This window comes from Felis catus, chromosome E1, assembly GCF_018350175.1.
Source record: "Felis catus isolate Fca126 chromosome E1, F.catus_Fca126_mat1.0, whole genome shotgun sequence".
Taxonomy (NCBI): domain Eukaryota; kingdom Metazoa; phylum Chordata; class Mammalia; order Carnivora; family Felidae; genus Felis; species Felis catus.
In genome coordinates this window covers 25,122,215-25,138,120 of record NC_058381.1, presented here as the reverse complement: position 1 = coordinate 25,138,120, position 15,906 = coordinate 25,122,215, and the positions used below count along the sequence as shown (strand labels likewise).

The following is a 15,906-nucleotide window of genomic DNA, read 5'->3' as shown; positions in this document are numbered from 1 at the left end:
AAACTTTGAGAAAATAAGTATTATCTCTAAGAAATTGCTGTAAAATCCACACACTGAAAGCCAAACATATGATAAATGATGTAAACTACTCAAACCTAATTTACATGTCTACTTCTTTGGCCATGAGTCATTTTGTTTCTTTTGTTCTGTTCTCCATACAATTTTGACTTTGATGGATAGTGTAATTTAAAATACTATGGGGTGCCTGACTGGCTCAGTCGATAGAGCATGCAGTTCTTCAGTCTCTGGGTTATGAGTTCAAGCCCCACATTGGGCATAGAACTTACTTAAAAAATATATATATATATATGTATATATATATATATATGTGTGTGTATATATATATGTATGTGTGTGTGTATATATATATGTATGTATGTATGTATATATATATGCCAATAACCCAAAATCCTATTTAATGTAGATTCCCAATTTATAGTCATTTCTGTACTGTGGTCATCATATTTTGCCATATAATGCCCATGCTATTATTTGCTTAATACGTTTATGTAAGTAACTTTATCATTTTAATTATATTTTATCATTTTTATGTAAATATTTTAAAAGTAAACTTTATATCACTATCTTTTTTTTTTTTAATATTTTTAATGTTTATCTTTGAGACAGAGAGAGACAGAGCACGAGCAGGGTAGGGACAGAGGGAGAGAAGGAGACACAGAATCTGAAGCAGGCTCCAGGCTCTGAGCTGTCAGTACAGGGCCTGATGCAGGGCTCGAACTCACAGACCGCGAGATCATGACCTAAGCTGAAGTTGGACGCTTAACCGACTGAGCCACCCAGGCACCCCTATATCACTATCTTAAATAGAAAATCAGTGTCACACTCCAGAAATAGGTCAAATAAAAATAAATTCAGTGAAAATAAGATATAATATCAAATTCTAGCTAAATAGTGTTGCCCTTTAAAGACTAGTGTTAAAGCCTGTTCTCTGTTAAAAAGAGAAGTTATTAAATGTTATATCAGCAGATCAAGTATTAGATTAGCACATTAATCTGTTTTTTTTTTTAGATGTTTGTTTATTTTGAAAGAGAGAACACGAGCAGGGCGGGAGTGCAGAGGGAGACCGAGAATCCCACTGACAGTGCAGAGCCTGACACCAGGCTCAATATCACAAACTGAGATCATGACCTGAGACAAAATCAAGAGTTGGGCGCTTAACCGACTGAGCCGCCAAGGCACACTTAAACTGGGACCCTTTCCTTGAAGTAATCAGAGGAAGTGAGAGAGAATTGAAGAGGGAATAAAATTTTCACGGTGAGCTAGGCTTATTTAATACCCAAATTAATCTGGTATTTTTCCCATACTTTAGGAACGTTAATAATTGACAGAAGATGCTAACATTAGGATCTGTAGTAAAGAATGTGAATCTCTGGGGCACCTGGGTGGTTCAGTTGATTAAGCTTCCAACTCTGTTTTGGCTCAGATCATGATCTCATAGTTCGTGGGTTTGAGCCCTGCATTGGGCTCCACACTGACAGTGAAGAGCCTGCTTGGGATTCTCTCTTCCTCCCTCCCTCCCTCTGTCCCTCTCTGCCCCTCCCCTGCTTGCTCGCTCTCTCTCTCTCTCTCTCTCTCTCACTCTCTCTCTCAAAATAAATAAAACTTAAAATATGAATTTGTATACTTCTGAATTGTTTGAAGTTTTAAACAATTGCTGTTTTTAAAAATTTAATCCATAAAGTGAATTGGGCTGTAGAAACCTGGGTTTTATTCTCATTCTTCTTGCCACTCTATTAAAGGCACTGAAATTTCTTCAGAACTGGCTTCTGAAGGATCTACAAATTGATGGTATTCACCTGGTTTATAGATCAAAGAGGAGAAAGCATATAATAAAATGTTGATACAGTGTCTCCCTGTTTGGGCTAAAATTAGAGATGCTATAATTGCATTAAAAGAAACTAAAGCACCCACTGTGCTATTGCTATGCTGTTACTTGGAGTTTGTCTTTTAAATTTGATGTGTTTTTTTTCTTGGGTTGCAATTATTTACTTTATAAGCAGTGCCTTCAGTGATCAATTTTAATCTACTAAAATGCATGTCAGTGTTTACTGAATGCCACTTGAGTTCTTCTACCCATGCTCTTGTGTATCTCCTCAGATGCCTACGGGATCTTGTTTTACTGGTTAATTCCTTCAGTCTTTCTCTTTCCCCTCTCAGTTACAAATATCCTAATCTTCTAAAAACATTCACAATGCACATTCTCATAGCACCTTTCCTCCTGCTTCTCTGCAAGTCTTATGTTTCTGTTTTTCCATTACTAAACTTAGTAGAAAATAATTCTATGCAAGCAGTCTCTGCTTCTGGTACTGCAAAATCTCTTGATTTCTCTCTCATCATTCAGATTCAGTGTCCTTCTCAGATTCTTCCATTGCCTATTCTGTAAATATTGTTCTCTCATTGTTCTACATACAACATTTTCTTATGCTTTAGGAAGTCTCTTGAGCTCCAGAATTTTATATTTAGCCTCTTTTTCTGTCCTGGACACAAGACTCAAGTGTCTAGGTAACTCAAACAAGAATATCCCCAAATAAGCTCTTTCCCCAAATGATCCCATTAACTCACATACTTTACCTTATGAAAGTGTCAACTCCCATCTAGTTATCTTCACCAGCACCTCAGGTTCTACTTTGGAATTATCTTTGCCTCTTTTTCATGTAGTTGTCAATTTTTTTCACCTCCTACATATCCTAAGTCCATGTTCTCTCTATCTCCTTATTTCTGAATCTAGCTTTATGGTATAGTAGCTTATCATCTCTTGCCTTGAATTATTGTAGGAGTCTTCTAACTTGTGTCTCAATTTTCAGTTTCTGTCTCTAGTCCTTTCTGGTTTTTTTTTTTTTAATTTTTTTTTCAACGTTTATTTATTTTTGGGACAGAGAGAGACAGAGCATGAACGGGGAAGGGGCAGAGAGAGAGGGAGACACAGAATCGGAAACAGGCTCCAGGCTCTGAGCCATCAACCCAGAGCCCAACGCGGGGCTCGAACTCACTGACCGTGAGATCGTGACCTGGCTGAAGTTGGACGCTCAACCGACTGCGCCACCCAGGCGCCCCAACCTTTCTGTAGTTTTAAAGCAAAAAATGGATTATAGTGTTCCCCTGTTTGAAACCCTCTCACAGGAAAATCCTGTGAATATAATGTTAAGTGAAAGAAAAAGAAACCATATGCTGTTTTTTATTTTTTTTATTTTATTTTATTTTTTATTTTTTTTTCAACTTTTTATTTATTTTTGGGACAGAGAGAGACAGAGCATGAACGGGGGAGGGGCAGAGAGAGAGGGAGACACAGAATCAGAAACAGGCTCCAGGCTCTGAGCCTTCAGCCCAGAGCCTGACGCGGGGCTCGAACCCACGGACCGCGAGATTGTGACCTGGCTGAAGTCGGACGCTTAACCGACTGCGCCACCCAGGCGCCCCCATATGCTGTTTTTTAAATGTAATACATATTGGGGTGCCTGGGTGACTCAGTCAGTTAAGCTTCTGACTTTGGCTCAGGTCATCAGGTCATGATCTCGCAGTTCATGAGTTCCAGCCCTGCCTTGGGCTCTCTGCTGTCAGCATGGAACTTGCTTCAGATCCTTTGTTCCCCTCTCTCTCTGCCCTTCCCCTGCTTGCACTCTCACTTTCTCTCTCTCTCTCTCTCTCAAAAATAAATAAAATAAAAAACATTTTAATAATAAAAATAAAAAAAATAAAATTTAATAACAACCAGAATGATAGTTCACATTTACTAAATGCCAGGCACTTTACATGTGTTGCTCATGTAATCTTTGCAATAACTCTAAGATAAATACGACTATTATCCTGATTTTTACTCCTGAAGAAACTGGAGCTTAGAAATTTACTTACTGTGAAAGGCCGAATAGCTGGTATGTCAGAGCACTCCCCTTAATTCTAACTATGTACTCCATGCTATTTATTTTTTACATATACATACGTTTTCAGTCACAAAAAAATAAAGGAAACACATCAAAGTGTCAACTAATGCTAAATGCTGGAATCTGAATACTTGTAATATTTTTGTTCATATTTTTCTAGATTTCCTACAGTAACACTATAATCTGTAATAATAAAAAGAGCAAATATTTAATTTTTTAATATCAAAAAAAATCTTCCATGGTTTTCAATTTTCAACAGAATAAACTCTAAATAATTTTATGTTGGGGGCACCTGACTGGCTGGCTCAGTTGGTAGAGCATGTGACTCTTGATCTCAGGGTTATGCATGCGTTTAAGCCCCACATTGGGCATAAGATTACTTCAAAAATACATGTATACATACATCACTCACTCATTCATTCACTCACTTTGTGTTACAGAGTGCTTTGCAATACGTTCCCAGTCCACCTTACCAATACTATTTGTACACACCTCTTCCCCTTTGAAGAAATTAAAATTTAGTTATACGGTAAAATGTTCTTGGGGGGGCCTGGGTGGCTCAGTCGGTTGAGCGTCCGGCTTTGGCTCAGGTCATGATCTCGCTGCTTGTGAGTTCGAGCCTTGCGTTAGGCTCTGTGCTGACAGCTCAGAGCCTGGAGCCTGCCTCGGATTCTGTGTCTCCCTCTCTCTCTGCCCCTCTCCTGCTCATGCTCTCTCTCCCAAAAATAAAGTAAAACATTAAAAAATATTTTAAAAAATTGTATCTTCTCCATTAAAAAAATGTTCTTAATTGGTGGTAGCTAACTGTAGGAGAATTAGAAGCAATAGATAATTTGGGGATTCATCTTATGCCTTAATCTCTGACTTCATGATTTTTAGGATGCCAGCCCTGTTGTAATTGAGCCATCATCTATTCTGAATGGAGGAAAACACTCATTTGGAACAGCAGTACACTCTATAGAGCAAAGTGAAGATAGAATCGGAGGTGGCAGCCTCGGTTATATGAACACCACAGAGGAGAGATTTTCAGACAACATTTCTACTGCGTCTGAAGCCTCAGAAACCGCTGGCAGTGGTAAGTATGACTTGTTTCCCATAAAGTTTATTCAGGGTTACTTCTTAAAGAAGTATACTTTGTCAGAGAGTGTGCTTGGTAGGATATAATCAGGCTTCCATTCACAGAAATAAGTTTTGAGGTGGAGGGGGTGTTTTATTTTTTAATTTTTAAATTTCATTTAAATCCACATTAGTTAACATATAATGTAATAATGATTTCAGAAGTATAATTTAATGATTCATCACTTACATATAACACCCAGTGTTCATCCCAACAAGTGCTTCCTTTTTGTTGTTGTTGTTAAAGTTTATTTATTTTTGAGAAAGACAGAGACAGTGTGAATGGGGGGAGGGCAGAGAAAGAGGGAGAGAGAAAATCCCAAGCAAGCTCTGTTCTGTCAGCACAGAGCCCTATGTGGGGCTCGAACTCACAAAACCATAAGATTATGACCTGAGCCGAAACCACGAGTTGGACACTCAACCAACTGAGCCACCCATGCACCCCTAACTAGTGCCCCCCTTAATGTGTATCACCCAGTAAGCCCATTCCCCCCACCCAACACCCATCCAGCAACCCATCCAATAAGTTTGCTCTCTGTATTTAAGGGTCTCTTACAGTTTGCCTGTCTCTTTTTATCTTATTTTTCCTTCCCTTTCTTTATGTTCATCTGTTTTGTTTCTTAAATTCCACATATGAGTGAAATCGTGATATTTATCTTTCTCTGACTGACTTATTTCACTTAGCATACTACACTCTAGTTCCATCCCCGTTGTTGCAATTTTTACAAATGGCAAGATTTCATTCTTTTTGATTGCCAATATTCCATTGTGTATATATACACATCTTCTTTATCCATTTGTCATTCAAAGGACATTTGGGCTCTTTCCACAATTTGGCTATTGTTGATAGTGTTGCTATAAACATTGGGGTACATGTGCCCCTTTGAATTAGCATTTTTGTATCCTTTGGATATATCCCTAGTAGTGTAATTGCTAGGTTGTAGGGTAGTTCTATTTTAATTTTTTGAAGAGCCTCCATACTGCTTTCCAGAGTGGCTGCACCAGTTTGCATTCCCACCACCAGTACAAAAGTGTTCCCTTTCCTCTGCATTCTCACCAACATCCATTGTTTCCTGATTTCTTAATTTTAGCCAATATGATAGGTGTGAGGTGTTGTGAGGTATCTCACTGTGTTTTAATTTGTATCTCCCTGATGATGAATGATGTTGAGCATCTTTTCATGTACCTGTTAGCCATGTAGATGTCTTCTTTGGAAAAGTGTCTGTTCATGTCTTTTGCTCATTTCTTCACTGGATTTGTTTTTTGGGTGTTGAGTTTTATAAATTCTTTATAGATTTTGGATACTAACCCTTTATCCAATATGTCATTTGCAAATATCTTCTCCCATTACAAAGGTTGCCTTTTAGTTTTGCTGATTGTTTCCTTTGCTGTGCAGAAGTTTTTTTATCTTGATGAGGTCCCAATAGTTCGTTTTTGCTTTTGTTTGCTTTGCCTCCAGAAATATACCTATTAAGAAGTTGTTGCAAGCTGATGTCAGAGAGGTTGTTGCCTGTTTCTCCCCTGGAATTTTGATGGTCTCCTGTCTTAACGTATAGGTTTTTCATCAATTTTGGGTCTATTTTTGTGTATGGTGTAAGAAAGTGATCCACATTCATTCATCATCATGTCGCTGTCCAGTTTTCCCAGCACCATTTGCTAAAGAGACTGTCTTTTTCCCATTGGATATTCTTTCCTGCTTTGTCAAAGATTAGTTGACCATATATTTGTAGGTCCATTTCTGGGTTCTCTCTTCTGTTCCATTGATCTATGTGTCTGTTTTTGTGCCAGTATCATACTGTCTTGATGATTACAGCTTTGTAATACATCTTAAAGTTCAGAATTGTGATTGTTTTTCCTTTTCCAGGATTGTTTTGGCTATTTGAGGTCTTTTCTGGTTCTGTACAAATTTTAGAATTGTTTGTTCTAGCTCTGTGAAGAATTCTGTGTTATTTTGATAGGGAATTCATTTAATATTTAGGTTGCTTTGGATAGCAACAATTTTAACAATATTTGTTCTTCCAATCCAGGAGCATGGAATGTTTTCCCATTTTTTTGTGTGTCTTCAGTTTTTCATAAGCTTTCTATAGTTTTCAGCATATAGATCTTTTTTACCTCTTTGGTTAGGTTTATTCCTAGGTGTTTTATGGTTTTCGGGGCAATTGTAAATGGGATTGATTCCTTGATTTCTCCTTCTGCTGCTTCATTATTGGTGTATAGAAATGCCACATATTTCTGGCTGGGGGCACCTGGGTGGCTCAGCCGGTTGAGCATCCGACTTTGGCTCAGGTCATGATCTCACAGTTCGTGAGTTCGAGCACCACGTTGGGCTCTGTGCTGACAGCTTGGAGCCTGGAGCCTGCTTCGGATTCTGTGTCTCCCTCTCTCTCTGCCCCTTCCCCGCTCATGCTCTGTCTCTCTCTGTCTCTCAAAAATGAAAAAGCTAAAAAAAAATGCCACATATTTCTGTATGTTGATTTTATATTCTGTGACTTTGCTGAATACATGTATCAGTTCTGGCAGTTCTTTGGTAGAGTCTTCTGGGTTTTCCACGTAGAGTATCATGTTGTCTGCGAAGAGTAAAAGTTTGACTTCTTCCTTGCCAATTCTTTTTGATGTCTGATTGCTGAGGCTAGGACTTCCAACACTATGTTGAACAATTGTGGTGAGAGTGGACGTCCCTGTCATGTTCCTGACCTTAGGAGGAAAGGTCTCAGTTTTTCCCCATTGAAGAAGATATTAGCAGTGGGTCTTTCATATATGGCTTTTATGATCTTGAGGTATGTTCCTTTTATCCCTATTTTCTTGACAGTTTTTTTTATCAAGAAAAGATGCTGTATTTTGTCAAACAATTTTCTTGCATCTATTGAGAGGATTGTGTGGTTCTTATCTTTTTTGTATTACTTGTGAATATTGAACCAGCCCTGCAGCCCAGGAATAAATCTCACTTGATCGTGGTGAATAATTCTTTTAATGTATTGTTGGATTTGGTTTGCTAGTATCTTGTTGAGAATTTTTGTATCCATGGGGAAATCTCCTTTTGTGGGATCTTTGTCTGGTTTTGGAATCAAGGTAATGCTGGCCCATTCACAGAAATAAGTTTTGAATGAAATGGTCAATTATGTTTCTTGAATTCATTAGTAGCTTTACAAAGAGAAGCTCTTCTATATTCTACTTCATTAATCTCTCAATTTGAAAATATATTCACTGATTAAGCCACTTCTCTCCATATTAAATTATTTTGTCAGGTGCCTGGGTGACTCAGTTGATTAAACGTAGGAGTTCCGCTCAGGTCACGATCTCACAGTTTGTGAGGTCAAGCCCCGCATTGTGATACTCTTCAGATACTCTGCCCCCTCTCTCTGCCCTGTCCCCGCTCACTCTTTCTTTGTCTCTCTCACTCTTTCTCTCACTCTTTCTTTCTCTCTCTCTCTCTCAAAATAACTTAAAACATATTTTGTTAATAAGTTTAGATTTAAGAAGACCATTTTTGAGAAAAGTCTAAATTTCCATCTCCAAGACTCTCTCTGCTTTCATTGGATTTAATGCATCCTCATACCAGATTCTACAGACATTTCAGGCCAGACCTGGGGGATTATTTTGTAAAACTATTGACAAAAGTCATAATGCTTCCCATAATCCCCCTCACTCCTTGGTACCTATCTAAAATTCAGTGTTTCTATACATTTGGAGGAAATGGCTTGATGTTTTTGTGGCCCAACTGAATTGAGTTGATCCCTGTTACTCTGCTGATAACAGTAGCAGGACTCTTAGACTTACTTTCTTGTTATTTCATCTTTGAGATCTTTTTTCCTTTCCATGGAGGGAGCATTCAAATTGGACAGAGCTAGCATCTTCTCTACAAAGTTCTTTGTAGAATCTACTCCTTGTTCCCCATCTGACATTATAGTGATCACTTAGCAGTCCTAGAAGTGCTCTCTCTCATGAGCCTTAACACCAAGATTATTTCTTAACCCTCTTAAGGTCCTTTTTGATACGTGCTCACTCTGACCTGTGCTATCCACAGGCTAAGCAGTGCCACAGATAAGAGATTTAAAGTGATTGATGGCTAGAATGTTTACCCTAGATTAGCCTATAGTTTAGAGTTGAAATACCTTAAAATACCATTGAGGTTCACAACTCTAGGTCATCATTAATCATTTTTCTGTGTGCATCTTTCTTTTGTAACCTGTATGTCTTCCTTTGAAATAAGTTTATTAGGAAACCATTCCTTCCCCTCTTCTATTCTTGTTTTAGCTCCTTCCCTTTGGTTTAGAGACTTCTCCTCCTCCTCCCCCTACCCCCTATCCCTACCCCTTACCCCTTCTTCTTCCCCTCTTTTCCTCCCCCCCCCTTTTTTTAATACTTCTTCTTCTTATCACCATTATCTACTAAGAACATTTGGAATGTGTTTATAGGTGGAAGAGAAGAATTAAAGGTGACTGTGTGAAAGCCCAGCTATTTGGCCATACTTCTTTTCCTGTCAAAGGATGTGTAATTCTTGTGACTTACTAGATATTTTAGGAGGTTGGCCAAATGTCCATTTGGTAACAGTTTTTAAAGCTTTTCTTCCACCTAGTGTTACGCTAGGTGTTTTCCAGAAAGAATACATGTATATTTCCTATCTTCTACAGAGTTATCAGAATATTATACTGTACTGACTGACATGCCAACACAAAAATAGCATAATACATGGACACTGAGTTCATATCTTCAAGCCTATGTATAATAACTAAAAATAAAGAGATTTCATCCTCTTTTCCCTTACAGGCTTTCTGTATTCTGCCACACCAGGGGCAGATACGTGCTTTGCTCGACAGCATAACACTTCTGACAACAACAACCAATGTTTGCTAGGAGCCAATGGGAACATTTTGTTGCATCTCAGTCCTCAGAAACCAGGGGCTATTGATAACCAGCCATTAGTAACTCAAGAACCAGTAAAGGTAAGTGATTTGACATCTACTTAAAATAATTCTCTTTCAAGTGGCAAATAAATTCCTTTCTAGAGGTTTTAACACATAGCACAACATTCATACATTCATGATTCACTTAATTAACCTGGTGTAGATGGATATCTCTGCATAGTACACATCTGTGAGAATATTTTATGATTTAGAGAATATTTTATGATATAGAAGCAGTAGTAATCTTTAAAAGTATTCTTGGGGCACCTGGGTGGCTCAATCGGTTAAGAGTCTGACTTCGGCTCAGGTCATGGTCTTGCAGTTTGTGAGTTTGAGCCCTGCATCAGGCTCTGTGCTGACAGCTCAGAGCCTGGAGCCTGCTTTGGATTCTGTCTCCTTCTCTCTCTGCCCCTCCCCACTTGTGCTCTGTCTCTCTGTCTCTCAAAAATAAATAAATGTAAAAAAAAAAAAAATTCTTAGGACAGCTACTGTGAAAATGTAGTTTTATGTGTATGTGGAATTTTTTTTCCTAAAATAATATTTTATACTGTGTTTGAAAGAAATCTGTGAAAGCCAGTCTTATTTCCAGATGCTCTAATGATTTTTCAAATAATTTGCCTTGAGTTATCTTCCTTAAATAATTTATTTTGAAAGTTAAAAATAAAAATCTCTTATAGAAAATTCATTTTTTTTCCAGTAACATAAAACTGAGTCGTGACATATGTGTTTGTTCTCCTGTGTCTAGGTTATGTTAAAACACAAGACTCTGTAAATACTAAAAATACTAAAAATCAACATTTGTGTTCCATTCTTTCTAAGGCTACATCGTTAACGCTAGAAGGAGGACGATTAAAACGAACCCCACAGCTGATCCACGGAAGAGATTATGAAATGGTTCCAGAACCTGTGTGGAGAGCACTTTATCACTGGTATGGAGCAAACCTGGCCCTTCCTAGACCTGTAAGTATAACTAGTAGTGCTTTATCTAAGGAACAGTCCTAGTTTGGGCCTTCTGTTACTTTTCTATATGAAATTCACTATCCACAAATTAGTTCTTACCTGTGACAGCAGAATACTCAGTACCTGTAAATTAGTTGAACAAAATCTATGTTCCTTTTACATGTATTCATTTGTTCAGACATTTACTGAGCACTGTATTAGGTACCAACTCTTCAGTGATATGTTTATGGGAGTGTGTGGATACATGGAGTGGAGAGAATAGTCACTGAATTAAGTAAAGTCAAGGATATTATGAGGCTAGGCTATTAAATAAGTCATCCACATAAACACAGACTTTAGGATAATGCAGGACTTAGGCTGAGCAGAAGTCTGAAAGCCGGTGCCAAAAAGTTCAGTGAATATAGAGGAAGTGGTGTAGTAGTTACTTCTGAAACTGTAATTTGCATTAACCACACAGGCATCCAGTTAGGGATTGATTCTTCCCATAGCTGTTGGTGGATTTTTGTGTTTTGTCTTTTTGAAGGAAGGACACAAAAATGATCACAACAAATGATAACAGGAATTCAAGGCTTGTGAATGCTGATTGTTGCCATTACTAGGATGAGTCATTCAGAGCATAAATAAAATGTTCTAAAATAATTTAAAAGACTTGAAGTATATAATATCAAAATATTAATGAGTTTACTATACAACATCTGTTGTGCTTATACAGTAAACAACAGGACTCATTACCCTGAATACTTTGCATTGTCAATGCAGTAAAATACTTTGTAAAAAGGTTCTTTTTGTAGATCAAGAAACACTCTTCCTTCATACAATGTCTGAGATAGAACTTTCTTTTTTTAAGCGTTTATTTATTTATTTTGAGAGAGAGCGTGTGTGAGCAGGGGGCGGGCAGAAAGACAGGAAGAGAGAGAGGGTCCCAAGCTGACAGCATGGAGTCCAGTGCAGGGCTCAATACCACAAACCATGTGGTCATGACCTGAGCCGAAATCAGCAGTTGGACACTTAACCGACTGAGCCACCAAGGCAGCCCCAAGATAGAACTTGCCCCAAGATAGAACTTTCTTATACTAAGAAAGTTTGCGTGGATGAGATACAGTTACTTAGATCACTTCTAAAAAGAGTAAAATCTGCTATAAAGCTCTAGTGTATAATTTTGATGTAGATTTTGAGTTATTAATAATTATGTTTATTAAAAATTGTGTTTAAGTTGGAATCAGGAATTTAGAATTGTGTTTCTTGGCTCCAAAAGTTTCCTACTATATTTGTCATCAGGACCCCTAGACAGATACATATAAATATGAATATACATAGATATATATACTATATGTACTTTATCTATATTCTTTATATATACTTTATTTATTGGGAGGTGGGGTAGTCCTTCATTTAGTCACATAATTTCTGGGACTTTCCTGCTGTATCTTAAAAAAATTTTTTTTTTAATGTTTTTATTCATTTTTGAGAGACAGATACAGAGCACTAACAGGGGAGGCACAGAGAGAGAGGGAGACAGAATCTGAAGCAGGCTCCAGGCTCTGAGCTATCAGCACAGAGCCCAACACGGTTGAAACCACGAACCTTGAGATCATGACCTGAGCCAAAGTTGGACACTTAACTGACTGAGCCACCCAGGCACCCCTTAATTTCTGGGACTTTCCTGCTGTATCTTAATATTCTATATCTACAGGGAAAACATTGTTGATAATTATGTTTGACACATATATACTTTGATGTTTTAGAGGCTGCCTAGATTTGGATTACCAGCATTCCAATCTCTAAATCCCAGTGTCCTAATATCTTCATTAGAGTTTTGATAATTAAATAATATGTATGATTAGGACAGCATCTGATTTATAGTAAGTGGTCAGTAAATATTGACTATTGCTAATATTATCCTCATCATCATTATAATTATTAAATTAGTTTTTCAGAGCCCCACGCAAGGTCATGTTTTTACATTGAGGTCAGACAAATATTAAAGTAATTTTACTAGATCAAAGCTGCATTTACTGGCTTAATAGTATTTTTTTAATCTCTAAATTTGCCTGCTTACAGGAAAAAGTGCTGTAAAAAAATTTAAATATGGTGTTTTCAGGTAGAGAATACTAAATGTATTGCCATGGCAAGGTTAAAAATTAATGTTTTTCACCTTCATACTTATATAAGTCATACTATTTATTTAAATAATATCTTTGGGGCACCTGGATGACTCAGTCAGTTGAGCGTCTGACTCTTGATTTCAGCTCAGGTCATGATTTCACAGTTGTGAGATCGAGCCCGACATTGGGCTCGGCACTGAGTGTGGAGCCTGCTTAAGATTCTCTGTCTCTCTTTCTCTGTCTCTCTCTCTCCTCCCCCCCCCCCCACCCACTCTGCCCTTCTCCCCTGCTGTGCTCACTCTTTCTCTCTCTAAATAAAATGCAAATTATTAAAGTATATAGATACATATACACACCAAGGGGGCACCTGGGTGGCTCAGTCAGTTGAACGTCCGACTTCAGCTCAGATCATGATCTCATGGTTTGGGAGTTCCAGCCTCACGTTGACTCTCTGCTGACAGTGTGTACCCCGCTTCAGATCCTCTCTCTCCCCCTCTCTCTGCACCTTCTCTGTTCGTGCTCACTCTCTCTCAAAAATAAATAAAAATATTTTTAAAAAATATTTAATTTGTACATGTTGTACATGCTCAGTGATAAGTGACACACACAAAAAAACAAAGAAATAAAAATAATGCCAAATCCTACTACTTAAAAGATAACCACTATTAACATTTTGGTGTGTATCTTTCTAAGCAGTGTGCATTCCTCTGTGCCTACTCATACATATACATATGTAAGTAGATATGTGTGGGTAATTTTATGAAATTGAATCATCTTATACCTGATGTTTTGTGACCTATTTTCAATCTAACATAGATGCTGTGGATATCATTCTAGGTCAGTAAATCTAGATCTGTACCATTATTTTCAGTAATTGCATAGTGTTCCTTTATATACTTTGCATACATATACACTTGCATATGTACATAAATCATAATTTAGTAACCAATCACCTACTGATAGGCATTTAGTTTGCCTCTAGCACCTAATTGTTAAAAAAAATTTCTGGGGGCGCCTGGGTGGCGCAGTCGGTTAAGCGTCCGACTTCAGCCAGGTCACAATCTCGCGGTCCGTGAGTTCGAGCCCCGTGTCAGGCTCTGGGCTGATGGCTCAGAGCCTGGAGCCTGTTTCCGATTCTGTGTCTCCCTCTCTCTCTGCCCCTCCCCTGTTCATGCTCTGTCTCTCTCTGTCCCAAAAATAAATAAACGTTGAAAACAAAATTAAAAAAAAAAAAATTTTCTGGAAAAAAAAATTTCTGGCGAGCGTTTTCTTTCCCAACATGGTGTGGTGATCTCTTTACGGTAAATTCCTGCAAATGGAATTGCATCTGTTGTTTGCAGTTGTCACTGAGGTTAAGAAGTTCAAAGACAAGAATAATTAAAATGTAAATAAATGTGTTTTGTATGTTTGTACATGAGAATTTGTTAATTTGTAATTTGCTCACGAAAGCACTTTTATCTTGGCAAGCAAGATGGGCATTATAAAAACTACTTCATTATCAGTTCAGATTCTGCCAAAGGTATGTTTTTATATAGCTTTACAACTACAGATACTGTTATTATTTTTTTTATTTAAGTAATCTCTCCCTACCCTGAGACCAAGGGGTAACATGTTCCTGTGAGCCAGGCAGGTGCCCCAGATACTGAATTATTAATTTTTCCTCAAATCATGTAAAACTGAAACCATAAGAATGATGGTTGGTTTTGTAGCTGTCAGTGCCTGTTTAGAAGTGGACAGACTTCTTCTAGCAGTCTTAGAGGAGAATACCAGGGAGTTACTGCTTATCATTTAAATAGGATTTGATAAACCTCCCAAGTGGAGCTTTTTCGAGTGCCATACTATAGCCTGTCAGAATTTTAAAAAAAGTACTAAAAGTGTGGTTTGTATCATTGTTTTTATCTGGTTCTTTACTGCCCCCTCTTGGTGTTGAAAAATGCTCTATTGCTGAAAACACTGGTTACTAGGGCAGAGGGAAATAAAATAAAGCCTGATCACTGGAGACTGCTAAACATTATGTAAGATTTTATGTTTTAAAGAGTATTAATTCTGCTATCCTTTTGGAATACTAATTTGATAATGTTCAACTCTTAAAATTCATAGAGCAATATTTTTATAATGAAATGTTTTCCTGTATCTTTGGGCTGGCAAACACATTATTGCAGGGGATTACTGAGAAATTCTGTTTCTTTTTTTTTTTTTTTAAGGTTTATTTATTTTGAGAGAGAGAGTACAAGCGAGGGAAGGGCAGAGAGAACGAGAGAGAGAATCCCAAGCAGGTTTCGTGCTGTCAGCACGGAGCCTGATACTGGGCTTGATCTCAAAAACCGTGAGATCCTGACCTGAGCCAAAATCAGGAGTCAGATGTTTAACCAACTGAGCCACCCAGGTGCCCCAGAAAAATCCTGTTTCAACAACATAAGTCTTAATTTTGTACATCCAATGTAGTTGTTTTAATCGTAGACAAAAATACACTGAACAAACCAGTTACACAGTAGAACATAGATAGCAAATTTTTTTTAAAGGTTTTTTTTTTTCTTTTTTTTTTTGAGAGAGCAGGGAAGGGACAGAGGAGGGAGAGAATCCCAAGCAGGCACAGAGCCTGATATGGGTGGGGCCTATTCTCATAAATGGTGAGATCATGACTTGAGCCAAAATCAAGCCAGTCGCCCAACCAACTGGGCCACCCAGGTGCCCCTAGATAGCAAATTTTTATATGAAAACATTTTTATCCTAAGTAATATAATAAATAAAAATTGAAGCAAATTTATTATATTCTTTATTGAAGAAATAAGGTGTTTTCAAATGATGTCCAATGATAAGGTTTTATGAGAGAAGCACATTCATAGGTTTCTGAGAATGTTGTAAAATAAATGTTCATACATTTCGGAGAATATCTTATGAGAGAAGTACGTTCATACACTT

The 15,906-nt window shown here is 37.7% G+C and overlaps 1 protein-coding gene across 2 annotated transcripts in view; it reads left to right on the top strand.

Moving 5' to 3' along the window:
* USP32 (ubiquitin specific peptidase 32) overlaps positions 1 to 15,906 on the top strand; it is a 242,241-nt gene that overhangs the window by 182,944 nt on the left and 43,391 nt on the right. For both annotated transcript variants that reach the window (XM_003996605.6, XM_011289074.4), the window contains exons 13-15: positions 4,779 to 4,974; positions 9,783 to 9,958; positions 10,739 to 10,879. In XM_003996605.6, coding sequence (XP_003996654.4) covers positions 4,779 to 4,974; positions 9,783 to 9,958; positions 10,739 to 10,879 — 513 coding nt within the window. The remainder of the gene's footprint in view (positions 1 to 4,778; positions 4,975 to 9,782; positions 9,959 to 10,738; positions 10,880 to 15,906) is intronic.